Source organism: Salvia miltiorrhiza, chromosome 5, assembly GCF_028751815.1.
Source record: "Salvia miltiorrhiza cultivar Shanhuang (shh) chromosome 5, IMPLAD_Smil_shh, whole genome shotgun sequence".
NCBI classification, from domain to species: domain Eukaryota; kingdom Viridiplantae; phylum Streptophyta; class Magnoliopsida; order Lamiales; family Lamiaceae; genus Salvia; species Salvia miltiorrhiza.
Genome location: NC_080391.1, coordinates 34,587,048 through 34,606,827, shown reverse-complemented (window position 1 = coordinate 34,606,827; position 19,780 = coordinate 34,587,048). Strand labels below are relative to the sequence as shown.

Sequence of the window (19,780 nt, the reverse complement as noted above, 5' to 3'; positions counted from 1 at the left end):
AGCTTCGTTATAACTCTCTATAAATTACATATTTTATAACTCGTTTTATAAGTCGAAAATTAATTACGACTTCAAGTAAATAATAGAAATACTATTTCTATCGTATATAAATTAAATAACATGACTTTGCTAAGTCAGTTATAATCCGAAATAATAATTATTGACTACTCAATAATCCTTTAAATCTCAAACGGATTCAAATAATAATAAGAATTTAGCACATCAAAACACATATATAACAATTAAATCACATCAGATAAATCAAATCAGTTTTATTATTAATGGATGCCGAACCCTAATTATTAAGTCTTTAATCAGTGATTAAAAACTGGGATATGACAAATAGTGATGTCCTCATATAGAACTTATTTCTCATAGTAAAACTAGAACGATCTCCCGTGCGATGCACGGCGAGTATCGAAATTAAACGACATCAATTACTAAATAAAATTTTGGATTTGAAAACGTAAATCTTCAACTTTGTATAAAGTGTAATGACAATTATATTATTAAATAATTAATAATCATTTGATAATGAAAATTAGCATTATATTTTATTATAATTATAAAGTATGATGCATCATATTAAATAAATAATTCACAAATATATAAAAAAAATTGAAATTATATTTTTTAATATATATACACTAATTTCATCTACAAAGTTAAATTAACATTAATACAAAAAAATTATTTTAAAACAAGAGTAATAAAATGAACCAATATATATTCCTTCACCTCTATTCCATTTAAACTATTATAATTAAAAAAATATATGTAAACACAAAAACATGATATTTACTTATTTTTATCTAAAAATACAAAAAAAAATTAATTAATATAATAGAAAAAAGTAAACATGTCATTAAAGAGAAAATTAACACTCATTAAAGTAGAGAGGAAAGAACAAAATACTAATATTTTAAAACTTTAAATTATCATAACTTATTCATTCTAAATTAATTTTTTTATCAAAAGATGAAAGATAAGAGATAAATTTTGTAGTAAAGAGAGAGAGAGAGAGAGAGAGAGAGAGAGAGAGAAAATAATAACAACAATTATTAAATTACAATAAAACAATTTCGATATAATATTAATTTCGATATAATATTAATAACAACAACAATAATAGTGAAAAAAAAGGAAGAGATAAAATAATAGAGAAAAAGAAATAGCAGAGAGAAAAACAATTACCATAAATTTTTTAATTACAATAACTTATTTGTTTCAAATTCATATTTTATGATTTTTATACCAAATTAAAAATCTTGTCATTATCTTTAATTTAAGGGCAAATAGCGTCAAAATCCGTATACTTTCCCCGTTTTCGCATATTTCCCCTGACTTTAAAAATTCGCGATAGAATCCTTGACTTTTAATCTCGTTCGCGTTTCTCCCTAAAAAATGACCGGCGATATATAGATATGATGACATGGAGTCCGGAAATCCACGTAGGATTAAATTCCGGCGTATTAAGCGACTTAGTTTTACTTAATAATGTAAAACGTCGTCGTTTTGCCTTTTTTAGGGATTTAAATGTAATCCAACATAGAAAATTAGGGGAAAATTGATTTGTTACTCTAATTAGGGTTATTCTTCTTGGGTTCTTCTTCTTCAGCCAAATCCATGTCTTTCTGGTCATCATCCCGGCGGAATTTCAGCCACGAGGGCCGAGTTATGTGCAGCCATGGACTCCAAGCTTCAATACCTTGAAGCTTCGAATGAGGAACGAGAGGGAGCTGCGAGCGGCTGGAGTCCGGCTGCGCGTCGGGCAGGCTGAGGGCAGCAGCTAGGGCGCGAGCTTGTGCGGCGTCGGCAGCGGTTGACGGCGACTCGGCTGACCGGGGTGCGCGGAGAGAAGGCGGCAACCGGTGGTGCAGTCCGGCGGCGACGGTAGTGCAGCGCTAGAGGGGGAGAGACAGCGCCAGATGGAGGAGAGAAAAGAGAAGAGGGTGGTTTGTATGTGAGTGAGAGAGCTAGATGGATGGGAGCTTTGCTGGCGGTTGGCGGTCTTCGGCGGCGGAGGGAGACGGAGGCAGTAGGCTGCCAGAGGAGGAGAGAGGTGGCTGGGCGTGGAGAGGGTGTTCGACAAGTTAATTAATTGGAGAGGAAAACGACGACGTTTTCGTTTCATTTAAGTGACTCAGCAATCTTACTTAAATGACTCAGCAAAATAATGCCACATAGGTGACACGTCATTGTAGTAAATCGCCGGAAACTTCATTAAGGGAAAATTACGAATTTTATCAACGGTTAAGGATTCTATCGCGAAATTTAAAAGTCAGGGAAAATATGCGAAAACGGGGAAAGTATGAGGATTTTGACGCTATTTGCCCTTAATTTAAGATACATATAGAATATCTTTCCATATATCAATTTTAAATTTTTTTAAAGAAAATCACTAAAGTATGAAAGAGAGAGTAGAAGAGAGAGAAATTGTATGAAAAAAATAGTGAAAAAAACGTGTGATAGCATAATGGAAGAAAAGAGAAAAATTGGCAGGAACAAAAACTGGTGTTTCGTATATATATAGATATAGATAATAAGTTATCATCTGACACGTCATGTCACGACTTAATTGTTAGAATGAAATTTTGATGGTAAAATTGACATGAGTTGAAAATATTGGGATAGCAATGATAAATTGAAAATGTTGGAATAGAACTGATATAATTGCTAGAGTTTCTAGTTAACCCATAATAATAACTAGTATTTTCACCGTGCAAAGTTGGAAACAATTTTATATTTCTTTTTATAAGTAAAAACATAAAATAAGTTAAAAGAACAAAAGAAAAATAAAAATAAAATTGAAAAAGAATTAAAATTGACTTATTTAAAAAGGAGGAGAGTGAAGAGAGTTTTTTTGTAAAGTTTTAATCTTTAAATAATAATTTTTACATTTTAAATTCAATATTTACATAAAATATAATTGTAATCTTTAATTTAATATGCATATCAAATATTTTATAATCAATAGAATCTCACATTTTTCAGAAAATAAATAAAGCAAAAGAAAAGAAGATAAAGAAAAAGAAAATAAAAAGAAAAAAATATAGTATAGTATAGAAATAAATCTTCAATTTTATTAAAATTAAAAAACTGCCATTCAATTTTGAATTTGATTTCAAAAGTTGCATTTTTGAATATATTATAATACCTGTCTCTCTCTCTCTCTCTTGGGTGTGCATGCAATGAGAAAATGGGGAGGAAAGGAAGTGCTCGCATTGCGGGAACAAAGGGCAGAATACAACTCATGAACTTGCAACGCATGTGGTGAGACTATTCGACATCTCTTGGGATCGCCTTGCATCAAGTAAAGCTTCAGCTAGGATTGCTTGCTTGTACACGTCTTCTTCAACTTAAAAATAGTAAAACAAATCCAAGATGATATCTTCATAGATACTACTTCTTCATTGACAATGACCAAATTCATGTGACGGATATAAAGATAACACTACTAATGCCGTTATAGAAAGCATCTTCGCAACAGAAGCACTAATACCTTAAACCAACATCAACTATACGCACAAAAGTAAAAAAAATGTTTCTCAAGAATTATATCAGACTGCGTCGGAATTAGTAATCAAACTCTCATCACATTAAGGAAATGGGCATGCAATGAACAGACATCAATAGTAGATAGAAACGCAGTAGAAGATGTCCTCTCAAGCATTTTTTTGAAATGAGTACCAATTTATGATAAACATTAAAAAATTCATCAAAATTTAATGAAAATCATCTTCAATCTAATTGGCTTAACTTATCTAAACATATTAGTCAATGATGTATACAGAAATTGGTTTCCTCCTTTACATGTTTGCTGATTTCCACTACCGATTAGAAGTTCTTCCCCAGTTCGACTTTTTTCACCAGCCTAATCGTGTTGTGTAGAACGGAATCCAAGATACCAGCGACCTGCAAACCATCAATCAATTTTGGCATTAGTAAATCTTAGAGAAGGAGAAGAATCCAAAGGAAGTAAGGAGAGAGGATAGAATAGCAAGCCGCAGAAGGAAACGTTGAGCACAGACCGTGAAAACACCTCCGATGATGGCACAGACATTTGTAATGAAGTGCGAAAAGGACTTCGAATTCTCGGTTATTAAAACCTGGTAGGGGAACGGGGGGAAAGAAAAGGTAAAGACAACGGGAGACAAGAATTGACAAGAAAGATTGATAGACAAGCTTAATACCTGCATTGGTGATGGCTCAAAATGAAATTTCGCAACAGGGATCTGAAGACTGTGAATCAAACTACTATGGGCAGTGTACTCATATTCCTCAACTAGTTTATAAGATTTTGTCATCACCTCAATTTTCACAAGTTGAAGATAATGCTCAATCTGCAAATGTAGAAGTTAATGAATTCACTGCTAGATCATCTGTAATGCTAGGTTAAACAATTCAACAGTATCCATGACAGGATAAACATGCAATCTCTGTTTTGTCTGTGATCATCAAAGATATCCATCATATAGAAAAGATAAGGACCCAATAACTATCACTAGCAAAGCTGCTACAAATAGATCATGATAGTCCAATTAGTGTCTCCTAAGCAATAACCAAGGAGTTTCCTTTCACACAAGCCTTTTGGGACTGATGTAGCTTCTTTCTTTATATGGACAGGTTTATATTACTTACAACGCAAAAACATTGAGATATCAATTGCCAAATATGCCGAAACAGCAAGAACACACAATATAAAAGATCTGGAAGTATACAAAACAATGCAATAAAAACTTACAGTTACATTTGCATTAGAATCACTCGGATTACTGATATATGACAAGCCATTCAAGCGGTCATGGCTTCCACCTAGATGTGGCAGCAGCCGCTTCATATCACTCATTACCCGTGGAGTGATCTTTTTACCAAAAGAAAAATGGGAAATAACATGTGACATATTCATTTGAGAAGCATCGAAAGAATGGGAAACTGAATGAGCAGATATGATAAGATTCCCTGGAACCTGCACAATAGCGAAAAAGAAGAGATTTGATATTTAAATTTATTAATGCATGCATATTTTTATACATATGCATGTAAGTAGGCATGCTTCTATGCTTTGAATCATCTAAAGTAATGTATGCAGTTCTACACCATAATACATCTCAAATAATGTGTTCCTACCTTCTTCACACGTACAAAACCCTCAATTCTACACCCTCCTGCTGAAGGTGCAGGCCTTTTCACATCATCTTTTATCTCTGTGGCAATATTATCCGAAGCACCTTGTGACTGCAAGGAAATCGGTGCTACCAAATCCTCCATAGTCTGCAAGGACAAAATATCATTGAATTCCTCATAGAAAGAAGTGATTGAGTTGAGATCACCAGTTTTATCTTAAAAAAAATCCTACTCTCGTGATTAAGCAAGGAAAATTGTTGGGCCGAGACTGAGATCAGTGCATTATATTTTCTCACTTTCGAACTTCACATACTTTTCCATGCAGAGTCAGAGCATTCTCACCTTCACTAGGCTATCCGCATCTCGGTCGCCATAATACGACTCATGCTCATGGTGTCCATGATCCTCCCTGCATTAATAGGAAAACAGATTTAAAAGTTAACATGGATTAATCAATATTATGCCAGAGATTGAGTGATTGTAACTCAGAACAAATACCTAATTAAAGCATTATTGCAACTCTTTTGGTAAAGTAAATAAGGTGTAAGAAATCAGAAACTCAAAAGTTATAAACCTGAAGAAATGATAGCTGACCTTACATCACTTCCTCTACGGAAAATCCGAATTGATGGATATCCTTGTATGTGATTCCTGCAAATTTTGTATATAACAGACTTAATATGCATAACAGAAAAGGATAAAAGAAGGGAAACATAAGGAATATAAATACTCCCTTCGTCCCTAAAATGCATACCCATTTGAGAATGACAAGGGTTTTAAGAAATTGGTTGAGTGTGTGTGAGTGGAATAAGGGTCCCACTTTTGTAGTTGATGGGTTGTGTGGGGTATACAGTATACTTACCAAAAAAGGAAATGGGTAAGCATTTCAGGGACGGACCAAAAAATGATATATGGCTATGCATTTCAAGGATGGAGGGAGTATAGTTAGGATCATGGGAGTGCAGATGCCCATACGAAGTGAATCATGAAACCTATAACGTGAAATAAATATGACAAGCTAGTAGTGTGTATATACTTGTTAGATGTGTTAGTACAATACCAAAGGATGTTACCAATGGAAATGTATTTGGAAAAAACAAGGTTTTAAACCTAAAGAAATTTTCCAATGGCCCCGCGAAGCATAAACCTCAAGGCAGTCTGAGGCGTAACTCATTAAAACACATGAAAACCATAGCATTATATAAAACAATAAAAATATAGCAAATATAATCAAACACATGAAAACATAAAAATTATAACTAGTTGTAAGTCTTTATAAGTTGAATCACCGGAGCGGTAGAAGGTAGGGAGAGAGAGAGAGAAAGAGAGAGTAGAGTGGGAAGGATCAGTCTTTGACAATGTAGGTTTCTCTCCCTTAGGGTCTGTTTGATATGGGTTTAAAAGCAGGATAAGTTAAATTAATATGAATTTATGTAGTGTTTGATATTATGTGTTACTAATAGGTCAACTCCAGGTTTATCCCAAGACCCTAGCTTATTTTGTGGGATTAACCCACACTAATTATCCCACCTCCCCATGGGATTAACCCACACTAATTATTCCACCCCCTCCATAGGCTACTAATTTAGGTATTTGATATGTTAATCCAACCTATTTCAATGGATACCAAACACTTTTTGGGATTAATTACCAATGATATCAAACACCCATCTGAGATTAGAAATCATGACTAATCCACACTAAATTATCAGGATAATTTATATCCTGATTAATCCAATACTGAAAATCAAACGGGCCCTTATGTAACAACTTGATTTTTCTTAATTAGGGCTTTATAAAATCAGCCCATTTCAAATTAGGGATTAAACCTTAAATCCCATTTTCAAGCCTTAATAACACAAAAAACAGAAAAATGACGCAGAACTGAAACCTAAAATGTGAGGCGTGAGCCTCGGTACACCTCGGTGCACCTTGACTCAGATAAGGAGTCCACCTCATTTGCAGTAGGTGAGGCGCCGCCTCAGATGCATTTTTCAGCCGCCCCACTCCTCAAAAATGCCTTTATATACCTTGGATGAATATAAGAAAGGAGACAACCACCAATGCTATGATTTCTTCAGAAGAAGAACAATTATCCCTAGAGGTCACATATGGCCGTGGCTAGGATAGATAAACAAACATAGCAGATAATTTTTCATATATACATCCAAATGCAATGCAATCAAAATTTACTGTCGGTGGCCGCAACTGTTGAGGTACAATTTCAAGATTGCCATAATAAGTTTTAGTACACTCCTTGTTATTCAGAAACTACTTCAAGTTTTACAATTAGATTTCCTGGAGTTTTATGAGCATACTATTTTTGGTCATCTAGTACTAATATTCTAAATTTAAAGCCTAGAAAAGTAGAACTGCTCGAGATATACAGATCTACTACATATGCAAAAAAAAGACAAAAAGAAAAATAGAGGATGATGGAGAAGAAAAGTAATTGAACTAAGTAAACACAAATATTATCTAGAAAGCACCTTTTACACAGATCAACTTCTTCTGTGCAATCAACCTTGCCCATAAGTATACGCCCATCAATTTCTGGATCATATCTAAAACAAAACTGAAGATGAGCTTCTAAATGTAGTATTTGATAATGATGCTAGTCACTCTATCGAGTATAAAGCGCATTAGTTCTTTTGACAAAGTAGAAAAGTTATATGAGAGACGACACCTTTCTCTTATAATTTTGGCTGCTTTCTCCCATGAAGGTTTCTGACATGAAAGGAAGGAGATGTTATACCATTGATTTCCCAAGCGGAAGATAAAGAATCATTGGATTAAGAAAGAACTTTGCATAAAGACAATAACTAGAGAGATGCTGATATACCAGGCGATTGCTCCAATAGCACCAAGGGGCATAGAAATTCACTACCAAAACAGCATGCCTGTCGCATGAATCAGGAATATCAGAGCTGCACGTGTAATCTAAAATAACAAACTGATTTGCAAACTGAAAAGTGATATCTGTATACTCATTACTCACTTGTGTGAAATTCTATCGAAATTGAGTCCATTGAGTAAAACAGAACCTTCTCCATATTCTTCATCAGTTTCCTCGTCATGCTTAATAGCTTTTGTAACTGGTCCTGACCGAAACTCGGGACCAGTAGGGTTTAATCTGGAATCTACTGAATACTTGCGTATAGTCTTAGTTATATTTAACCTATTCTGAGAAAATAATGGATAAAGTTCAATGAAAGCACAATTTGGTTCCATTATAAGAAAAAAAAAATTACTAGAGCATGAAACTGTAGGAAATCTCTATACAAAATAAGTTTTCTAGTAAATTGCATATATTTCTTCAAATGTCAAGGGAACAAAAAAAACCACAAGCTTTTTTTCAATAAAACCGACCACATGTAAGAAAGAACTGTAATGAGGACTACCTGGTTAACTGTTAAATACTAAATAACTCAAAAGAATGCTTTAAAGAATAAAATTATTCGTAAAGATATTGTGTTTCGAGTCAAGGAATAAAACTTACTGTTCCCAGTACGTCACTGACATCAACCGAAGCAAATTCACAAGACAATGCTGGAAAGCTACAATAATATTTAGAGAAGTTATCAACATAAGATAAAGGGGAAAAGAAAGTAAGAAACAGAAAAAGAAAGAACGAAGGAAAGAACACCTATAGCTTAAAAATTAAGCAACAGGGAGAAGGTTCAAAAGAGACTAGACAGTAAGTTCAACTATTGCAATCTATATAATAGAAAGTTCACAAGATGCTGCTGCTACCTAATAATTATTGCAGTGAATCTACCAAGTTAATAAATATTCTGATGCTCGGTAAACAAGGAATGTCACTATTTCTCAAACATGCTTTACTTCATATGTACAGAATTACATTTTATTAGGGCCTAAGATAGTCCAGAATTACATTTATTTACTTGGAATCAAAATCTGAATGAAAGGGGACAAGAAAGAAAAGGAAAAATGGTTCTGAACTCTATATTTCTTAATGAAAGCAGTTTTGTTTCACAGGGAATTCATTTTAACAAAAAGTAAAATGAAAGTTGAATTGTTTCTTAGTTTGTTCTTGTACATGCAATATTCAGACTAGCAACCCAGGGCGTCTTAGTATAAAACGAAGAAGTCATAGACAATATCAAATAATTTGACATTAATTAGTATTAATGAAATATTACCTCATATTGAAATCAATTCGTAGAAAGTCCCCGTCCGAACTCTTGTCAACAACAATTGATGTAGAGGTGCTCACTCTCATATAATCATTCAGTTCCTACATATGACAGCACAATCATAAAGAGGACAGAGGGCATTTTGCAGTGCCACATGGTGAGATGTGGCACATAAAAAAAAAAAGAAGCATATATATTGCAGCAGCATAATAAATAAAAAAGGGAACTGTGCTGAATAAAGATTGCATCTGTTTCCTGAGTCTGATAAAGCATGATTCCATCAATCGCTCGCCAATAAAGAATAGTTTCCTACCATTCCAAATAAAAAGATCATCGAAAAGGCTGCTAGAATTGACAATCCAGCACCTGATAATGATGCTTCCGTCAAGTCTCTTGGAATTTTTCTGCAAATATGAGAAAAAAGGAAGAAGAATTTTAAGTAAAAAGAGCAATTTCACCAGTGTCAATGAACATTCAGCACGTACGATTCCAAAGCATCATATTTTACAATATTATGAAAACCAGCAGCAGAGTACTTGACAGCTACACTTGACCTCAATACTAGAGATTCATCCTCATCTAAACAAAATTTTTCAAAGTTCCTGTGCAAAAGAAATAACAAAATCTTCTCATACTAACTTTCGTCAAGCCTTCTTCGTTATGTTCTCCATAATAATTACTAAGATTATGGCTAGATTACCGAATCCATAGCCAAGCAGTTATGGTTATCCAATAGCCTAAAATTATAGGTATGATAAGATAAGTACCCCGAAAGTAAGTCCCAAGCTTAACCCTCTATGTTTCCCAAATAAAGCACTTTTTAAACTTACCCGCAATTATAATCTGCCTAGTCATGCAGCAGATTCTAGGCTCAACATTGGCTGCAATGGACTTCCTTCTACTTTAATATCTCCAGTTCGTCAATGTCATTATGGATAATATTTTGGAACTATGAAACCACTAGGTCTTCATCTTAATCAAAAAGAGCAGCCAAATATGCAGATTTCCTACCCAGAATTCTAGCACCCAATCTATAATGGAACATAAATTGCTAGTGTCATCTGAATGGTTGTTTATAATGCCTCTCATCACTATAGATTCCCTCCAATGCCATCAGAAATACAATGCAACACAGGTATAACAGCTAAATGATTACTAATATATTTTTACTATTTAACCATCTCAAGAAAGCTTTTGTCTAAGATATGAGAAAGAGTATATAAGATGGATCTAGCAGCTCGAAACATCATTTTGCATTAAAGCCTAAGATATCCAAGTACAAAGGCTTAGCATTCCCACAAATACTCCATGTGCAATTGTGCATTAGGAAAAGCAGCAGGCATCATGAACTATTCATAAAAGGGATCAAGTTCAGCATATTACATTTTGTATAGAAATGACAATCCTACCCAAAAGACTAGGGCTGTGGTTTGAAATAGAAAAACAAATAAAATAAAATTTCACCCAAGATAAACAAAATGAACAGAAACATATCACTATGCACAGAAGAGAAGGGCCAAATCAGTGAGACTACTATCAGGCACACGTATACCATCAGGCACTCCATCCGTATACACATATCATATATGTGAAATGCTGGGGAAAAGAAGATTATCTAAGAAACAGCATTAACTATTTGTAACTATTATAACCATTGCCAGTTTCAAATTGCTTGTTCACGAACCACCTCCACCAACAAAACCAATGCAAGCAATATTCATACAGCAAATTAGATTCTCACGATTCAAGGTTTTACCGGTCCAATTACAAGATTAAATGTGAAAAAAATAAAATCTAGCCACGCTGCACTGTTTCAGTTAGTGTCACACCGACAAATAATACGGAAGAGGGACTTCATCACTTTAAAAGAAAAACGAAAACATAAATATATGGACCAATTGCGGGAAGAGATAGAGGTGGGCCGACAATCTAAACCAAAATGCTGGAGTTCAGTTATCTCAACATCAGAAAATGGTCTAAATCAATTTACAAGTACATAACAGAAGTTGGAAAGCACGAGAAAAATGAATTGCACCGAAATGTGGAGAAAAAGAAAGCAAAAAGGAGAATCACCTGTAAAAATCGACGGATTTGATTTTAGTGGTTGACACCATGATTATTCAATCGTCGATTTCCGAATAAATGAAGCAACCTAAGATTAATCAAGAAGAATTGGAATTCAATCAGATCTGCAGAAATGGGTTAATGTATAGCTGCCAAAGTGTTACTGAACCGAAAGCAAACGCATTCGCTTTCGTTAAGAAGGGGGGAAGTGTGCAGTGGAGTTTTAACTTTTAAATAAATTAAAGTAGTAAAATACTTGGCGATGATTCTGAATGTAACAGCGAAAACAGGATCACACGGATTGTGGAACCCCGGTGAATTTCTGCTAAGAAATTGGTCGATTATTAGTAAATTTTCTCGTATAAATCTTGGATTAGAATTAGATTGGCATGTTTGATTCTAAACTATTATTCACTTTCTTGCAATACATGACAAAATTTTATGGGGTCTATTCAATTCAAAAAAAAAAAAAAAATGTATTTTAAAAGCTGATAGGTATTCAATTCAAAATTTATTTTTTAAAAAATATTTTGTTGATATTCAATTATGACTTTTAAATATTCATCGAAATCTGCTAATATTGAAAATTTGTAGGATTTTAATATGTCATGGACTCGATAGGATTCTAATGCCCTAATATAAATACAAAATCCCTTTAGAAATCTGACCTCTACGTAAGAGATTTTGGCATCCTCTTTCCATGGTCAACGTCAACAAGAAAAAGAAAAGAGATATCAGGTATGTCAAATTTCCCAGCTATTTTCGTTTCTTTTTTCTCTCAATTTTTTTTTTCTTCTCTCAAATATTGACCATCGTTCTGGAATTATTATACAATGAAAGGGGTTTTGGCAGTTTTTTATGAATAAATATAAGGACACTTCTCAATCAGATATATTTCCCGCAAAAAAAAAAAAAAAAAAAAAAAAAAAAAACTGATCCATTAGCCAAAAAAAATTTCAATCTTTTTTCTCAATATATGTTTATAAGAATGATTAATCTCTCTTTCTCTATGGGATTTACTCACATCAAAAGTATCTACACGTGAGCTGCATGCATGGCTATGAGTTTATGTATATGACTGACATGGGTTGGCTATATCAAATTAATCAGAGCCGTTTATTGCGTGCCATTAGTTGTAGATATAGAATATTAATATCACTTTTCTTCTCTTGTTTTCAGTTAGATCATGTTAGGTCCGGAGGGTCTCGAATAGGTGTATGGGGGGGAAATACATCTATAGGCTATTTTTGTTCGAATGAATCAAAACGAAACTTCAAACACAAACTGACTCAACCTATTTACTGAAAAGAGTTTTGACCAAAATAGGGTTGACGACTGATACTGAATACTCTTCAGTAAGGAGTTATCAGTTAAGTCAAAGACCTTAACTGATACACGTAAGGCTTCAGTCGAGTTTGATAAACAGAAATATGTTATGAGTCTTACTGACTATCAGAAGATAGATCAGTTAGACTGATAACACACGCAGCGGAAAACTTTTGTTTCGTAATAGCCTGTGAGTTAATTACGTTGTCAGTCTTTAGGTTTCTCTTTGCTATTAATCAGTTTTCAGTTTAAGAAGGTAAGAACACAAGTAAGAATGTAAATACTGAAAGCTGTAAATAACACAGAGATTTTTACGTGGTTCGAAAAACACTTCCTACATCCACGGTCGGTTGATCAGACCAACAACTTCACTAGGCAAGTGCTTACGGGTGCACTGCAAACCGATGCTCGTGCCTACGGGTGCACAGCAAACCTAAACGTGTGCTTGCGGATGCACACAACCGAGACGATTGAAGATCCAATCTTCATTACCAACACACCTTGTTGGATTTCTCACTCCTAGCACACACTGGGTACTAGGACCTCACGGAGACAGAACACCTTTCTGAACTCCTTTTCGACACAAACACTCAATTCGGTAGGTTGAAGAGATGTTTGAAAACTTGCCAACTAGACTACAAAGAACAAGTTCTTTGCAGTTAGTTTTACCTGGGCTTTGGATAAACAATATTTGCCTAAGGTCTAAGAGAATATATGTAATCAACAGTGACTGATTTTTGGCTTTGTGATTCTCTTCTTCGATTCAAACTTTGGGGAGGTTTGGTTTAGCTGAGTAACAAATCTAGCAGCGTTTCAACTTATGTTGTTGAATCGGTAAAGATTGAAGTGATCCTCGAGCGCTATTTATTGGAGACGTCTTGAATAGATCCGTTGGCGGAGATGGTCATCAAGATTTCTTCCGTTAGAGAGTAATTTGAACTTGGGCTGAGGCTTTAATCTTCGAGGTTCCTTGTTTGGTGAGAACGGTTTCTTTGAAGAGCAGGAGATGCGACATCTCTAAAAAGGTGATCACCAAAAAGGAATGGCCTCTGCAGAGAAAGGACGATCCTGAGATCTCTGCATTTAATGCGGCTGTACTTCTGGAGTGCATGGCTTCCTTTGAACGTTGGAGGTTCAGTCCGAGAAAGAATGTTTAACTGATACTTGACTTTAGTATCAGTCCGCTGAATCCACGTGGCACGCATTAAGTAATCAGTCGAAACTGATCCTTCGACTGATACTTCAGTCGGCAACTTCAGTCTTCAGTCTTCAGTCCTTCGTTCTTCAGTCTTTAGTCTTCAGAACAGCAACTAAACTAGAAAATGAACTCTAACACTTGAGTTCAAAACAGTTCTAGTCTATTACAATTGAAACATATTGATTTTGGTATCATCAAAACTAGGATTAGGATATTTCATTAAGTTCCCAACAATTTCCCCCTTTTTGATGATGCCAAAACCACACAACAGTTGTAAGCAAGAAAAAGACTGAACTCAAAGCACAAGTTACTAAACAGGGTGAATAATATTCCCCCTTAACAATAGAACCTAAAACTTGCACTTTGAAGAAAGAACACAACAGTTAAACAAAATTGAACGAAGACAAAACTGAAAAATATTAATCAGAGCCTGGACAAAAAGTCATTGTGTTCAAGTTGAGATAAAAACGAAGTTCTTTTCATTTAAACAAACTGATGAGAAATCAGTTGAGGTACAGAGCAAAACATATAAGGGAGTAAAACACAAAGAAAAACACATGGGGAAACCCATGGACTCCAGCAGTCTGCTTGTCTGCGCCTTGAACTTCTTGATCTTCATCTTCAGTCTTCATGTTCCTAAGCTTGTTCCTTTCACACTTATTTTCCATTGACTTGAGGTCTGTACTGAAACGTCATCCTTAAAACTTCTGGTGATCCTTTTGCTTTACCATCTTTAGTCTTTCGAGAAGATGCAGGGAACCACCTTTGAGAAGGTTTTTCTCTGACTTCTACTTTCCCCCTTTTTAGCAACATCAAAAAGAGAGCTGATGATGGAAGTTATGATCAGACGGTACCCAACTCCTAGTCTCAGAAACTCGTGAGAGAATTTGAGAAGATGATGAGTCCAGAGATGCAGAAGAGGAAGACGCCAGTGGAAAAGGGATGAGAAGGGAGACTGAGAAGTGAAGGAGACGGAGAGATAAGGGAGACGGAAAAATGAAGGAGTCTGCCTTAGAAATGAAGAAGTCTGCCTTGGAGGGAGAAAGAAAGGCTTAAGAAGAAGAGAGAGGGGACGGGGATGGAGAAAGAGGGAGAGTACGAGAGAAGGGTGTGAGAAGAAAAAATCGAATCAATGATAGTCGTGACGACTAACACTGTCAATTTGCCGGCACGAGGTCTTTAAAGAAAGAACCATGTGCGGCTGATGATGCCGGCAGACAACGAGAGATAGCTCGTTGTTGTTGCATGCCATGGAGGTGGGCAAGATATGTGAAATAAGCTTGATAACCTCCGGAAGCTTAGAGGCTTCTTGGCGCCAGGCATGAGGATAGAAACAAGCTTGACGTCGGAGAAACGTTGAGATCCAGTGAAAGGGTCCTGTGAAGACCAAGTGTGTGAGCGTCATTCTCCCACTCCATGACTTCGTAGTCATTGAATTCTCCTTTGTCGGAACATAATTCTTCTGCAACTTTTTGAAAGAATGAAAATTTCTCACAGAGAAGGCTGTGGAGAGATGTTAGTTGATGCAGAAAACAAATGAAGACATCGAGGCATATATAGACTATATTACCAAGAAAGAAGATGAAAAAGTTTTTTGAAAAATGTGTCTAAAATCTTTTTGAAGAAAAATATCACGTCCGCCGTCACTGCAGAGGACGAAAGATTCAAAAGGTGAGAAAAATCATTGTATTTTGTCAAATCAATGAGATTCTCAAGATTTTCATTTCAGAGGCAAAAAGATTGGAAAGATTTTAAGTAAGGATCAGGACAAGTTAAAGCAAATTTCAAATCCTCTTAAAAGTACTTGTCCTTCACGGATATTTCATTTTCCAACAATCAGTTAAAGATTTTGAAATAAATTGATCAGTTAGAGAAAGATTTTTGAAGACAAACAAAAACTCATAACTGAATAAACTGATTTTCAGAGGGTAAGTTTTGAAGATACTTACTGATCGACTGATCGTTGTAGTCAGTTGATACCACTATTTCGGGTTGACTTATTAGAATAAGTTCTCTTCAGATGAAGACTCATCTTCATTGATTTCCACGTCAGCAGTTGAAGAGCACCAGTTGGCTAAGCAACAGTCATCGTGACTGTTATTGAGATCTTCAAACACAGCATCACTCTTCAGGGTTGATGAGGCCGATCCTTCCACAAAGATCGTTGAACCTTTCTTCAGGAAGAGCTTTGGTCAGCAAGTCTGCTCTCTGAACTGCGGTCGGAATCCATTCAACGGAGACATTCTTCTTTTCCACGTGATCACGAATGAAGTGATGTCGGATTGCAATATGCTTGACTCTGGTGTGATGAACTGGATTCTGTGAGATTGCAATAGCACTGGAGATGTTGCAATAGATTGGGACTTCATTTTCTTCGATCCCATAGTCCTTCAGTTGTTGGACTGGCCATAGGAGTTGTGAACAACAACTTCCCGCAGCAACATATTTAGCTTCAGTTGTGGAAGTGACGACTGAAGTCTGTTTATTTGAAAACCACGAGATAAGTTTGTTGACTAGGAATTGACAAGTTCTCGAAGTTGATTTGCGATCAATTTTGCATCCTGCAAAATCAGAGTCTGAATATCCGGTGAGCTTGAAGTCGTCGTCAGCTGGATACCACAATCCTAAGTTGGGTGTGCCTTTGAGATATCGCAAAATTCGTTTTGCTGCATCCATATGAGTTTCCTTTGGATCTGACTGATATCTTGCACAAACCCTGACTGCAACGCTATATCTGGTCTGCTGGCAGTCAAATACAGTAATGACCCAATGATTTCTCTGTATTTGGTTGAAGATACAGATTTTCCTTCTGATCCTGGATCTACCTTCCAGTTTATGTTCATTGGAATCTTGACTGATTTTATGTGCTGAATACCGAACTTGGTGATCAGTTCCTTGGCGTACTTCGACTGATTGATCAGTATTCCTTCGCTGGTCTGCTTGACTTGTAATCTAAGAAAGAAATTCATTTCTCCTATCATGGACATCTAAAACTTATTAGTCATAATATTAGCAAACTTCTTGAACATGTGTTCGGATTTGGATCCGAAGATTATGTCATCGACATAAATCTGAACAAGTAGGAGATCTTCTCATTCTTTCAGAGTGAACAAGGTTCTGTCAACAGATGCTTTCTTGAATCCTTGTTCAACCAGATACTCAGAAAGAGTATCATACCATGCTCTTGGAGCTTGTTTCAATCCATAGAGCGCTTTCTTCAGCTTGTACACCTTTTCTGGTCCTGCAACCTCAAAGCCTGGAGGTTGTTCCACATAGACTTCATCGGTGAGCACTCCATTGAGAAATGCACACTTCACATCCATTTGGTGTACTTTGAATCCTTTGTGAGCAGCAAAGGCTAAGAAGAGCCTGACTGCTTCCAATCTGGTAACTGGAGCAAAGGTTTCATCGTAGTCGATTCCTTCTTCTTGACTGTACCCTTTTGCTACTAGCATTGCTTTGTTTCTCACCACGTGAGCTTCTTCGTCTTTCTTATTTTTGAAAATCCATTTCAAACCAATCACTTTTGCATCGTCTGGTCGATCCACAAGTTTCCAAACTGAATTTCGGTTGAATTCATTGAGTTCTTCTTGCATTGTGAGGACCCATTGAGTGGACTTCAAAGCTTCTTCAATATCTTTGGGCTCTATAGATGAAAAGAAACAGCTGAAGTTCTTATCTTCGCTGATGCATGATTTATGTTTAATTATTCTTAATTTGGGGGTTTGCATGTGCTTATTTTGAGTTAAATATCCTGGAAATTGGTGTGTTTATGGGTTTGTTTTATGCTTTGTAGGAGATTTTGATTTTATAGATGGAAGAGTGTGATTTTGGAGATTTTGTAGTAGAATTGCGTATTCTGGCGCAATCTGGTGTCCAGAGCTGAAAAGCCCACGCCAGAGCGGAAAAGCCTGCACCAGAGCTGAAAAGCCTGTGCCGGAGCAGAGCTGAAAAGGTGTATGACAGAGCGGAGCTCACATCGTCAGACCAGAACTCATATCTCCAGAGCTGAACTTCACTATCAGAGCTGAAATCTCCAGAGCAGAACAAACTTGTCAGAGTAGAGCTAAACTCGACAGAGCTGACTTACGCGCCAGAGTAAACACATTCCAGAGCTGGGAAGAATCGACAGAGCTGACTATTCTCCAGAGTCAACATACTTTTGCCAGAGTCAACATATCCAGAGCTGACTTCTAGCTCTGGCATACCTTTCCAGAGCCGCTTACGTTTCCAGAGCTGGCGATTTCTCGCCAAAGCTACAATTTCTCACCAGAGCTAAGATTACTTGCAGAGCACGATCCAGCTGAACTTTCCTTTGATTGCACGATGCTTATCTTTAAGAGTCCAGTTTTGCAAGGCGATTTTGATGGTAATTAGGGTTGGAATGAAGTCTATAAATAGGGTCTTGATATTCATTGTAAAAATCATTCCTTTGCCCTAATCTTTGTTCCGTCTTTTGAGAGTCATTCTTCCGCTAGGCAGCCAAAGTTTAGGTTTTACAAGCTTTCTTAGTTCTTTAAGTTTTAGTAACTTTTTGTTCTAGTTTACTTTCAAGTTTCGTTTTACTTTAGTTTTGTTTCAAAGATTGTAATTGAGTGACAACAATTGCATCTTTGCGACGTTTACGGTATTTCAGTATTTATTTTAATTTACTTGCTTTGTTTAAATTATGCTTTCTTTTAAATTCTGCAATTTAAATTATGCACTTTAAATTATGCTTTGCTTTAAATTATGCACTTTCATTATGTTTATACTTTCCTTTAAATTCTGCAATTTCAATTATGCAATTTAGTTTCTGCCTAATTAGATTAGTTGCTTTTAATTAAAGTTATTTAAATTCTTAGCGTAGTAATTTTTAATTCAACTCGCTTAGTTAATTCCTTTATTTTATGCTTTTAATCATGCCTAGGTTTAATAGTTTAATTCTGCTTAAGTTTCTATGCTTTGTTCTTTTCGCCTAGTTAATTTAAGTTTAAGCTTTTAGTTAAGTTTAATTTACAAGCATTAGTTAATAATTCTTTTTCTGCCTAGATAATTCTTTAGTTTAAGTCTCTAGTTAAGTTTTAATTCCAAGCTTTAGTTTAATTTTACTGCTTTCAATCCTAGTTTACTGCTTTCGTTGTGACATAATTAAAAGCCCTTAAAGATCTTCCTTGAGAGACGACATTTGGTTAACTTACCACTGCTAGAGTGTCCTTGTCCTATTGCAAGTCAATCTAGAGGTGTTTTAGGTTAAGTCAATGCAGTTCTGGTTGATGTCGAAGACGAGGTTGCACATTGATCTTCAAGTCTTCACACCGTCTGATGGTTCTCCAATGATGTTCTCCTTTGAGTGGAGTTCAAACCATCTTCGATACTTCTTGATCTCTTATGGCGAGGGTGGAGGTTCTTCAGTCAGTATGGTTCTGAGTCCTTCAGCAGTTTCTTGAGCAGGGGAGTGTTGAACTGGTGTTACTTTAGCAGGTTCAACTTGTTCTTCGACTATCGGAGTTTCCCCTTGACTGATGCCATCTATAGTAGCTCCAGTCGGATCATCAGACCTTTGACTGATCTTCTGATACTGAAGCTTTTCAGTATCTTCTTCTTTTCCTGGTCCCCACACCAAGACTGCAGAAGGTTCAGTGTTTTTCATTTCAGTTCTGGAAACTTCAGTGTTCTCAACACTTTCAGTTTCCTGTTTCCTGAAATCATCTGTAGACTCGTCAAAAATAACATGTGGTGTTTCTTCCACACAAAGAGTTTGAGAATTAAACACTCGATAGGCTTTGCTGGATCGTTCAGTTCCAGAGTATCCAAGAAAGATTCCTGGATCAGCCTTGCTATCAAATGTGTTTAATTTCCTTTTGTCATTGTTGTGAATGAAGCACCGAGAACCGAAAGCATGAAAATATGAAATTGAAGGCTTCCT

At 35.8% G+C, this 19,780-nt stretch overlaps 1 protein-coding gene across 2 annotated transcripts; it reads right to left on the bottom strand.

Annotated features, from left to right (window-relative positions):
* Nucleotides 1-3,658: 3,658 nt before the first annotated feature.
* Nucleotides 3,659-11,756, bottom strand: LOC130986960 (protein disulfide isomerase-like 5-4). 2 transcript variants are annotated; one of them, XM_057910511.1, is made up of 16 exons: nt 11,605-11,756; nt 11,358-11,436; nt 9,598-9,688; nt 9,291-9,385; nt 8,627-8,684; nt 8,126-8,310; nt 7,970-8,027; nt 7,814-7,854; nt 7,617-7,691; nt 5,722-5,778; nt 5,470-5,536; nt 5,131-5,274; nt 4,745-4,969; nt 4,194-4,343; nt 4,032-4,109; nt 3,659-3,915 (listed from the first exon to the last, which is right to left on the bottom strand). In XM_057910511.1, the coding sequence occupies exons 2-16, from the start codon at nt 11,396-11,398 to the stop codon at nt 3,838-3,840; spliced, it is 1,443 nt and encodes a 480-aa protein (XP_057766494.1). In that variant the 5' UTR covers nt 11,399-11,436; nt 11,605-11,756; the 3' UTR covers nt 3,659-3,837. The 2 variants fall into 2 exon arrangements, with proteins under 2 accessions (XP_057766494.1, XP_057766493.1); XM_057910510.1 differs by having other exon boundaries at nt 11,358-11,744.
* Between the last annotated feature and the right edge of the window lie 8,024 nt (nt 11,757-19,780).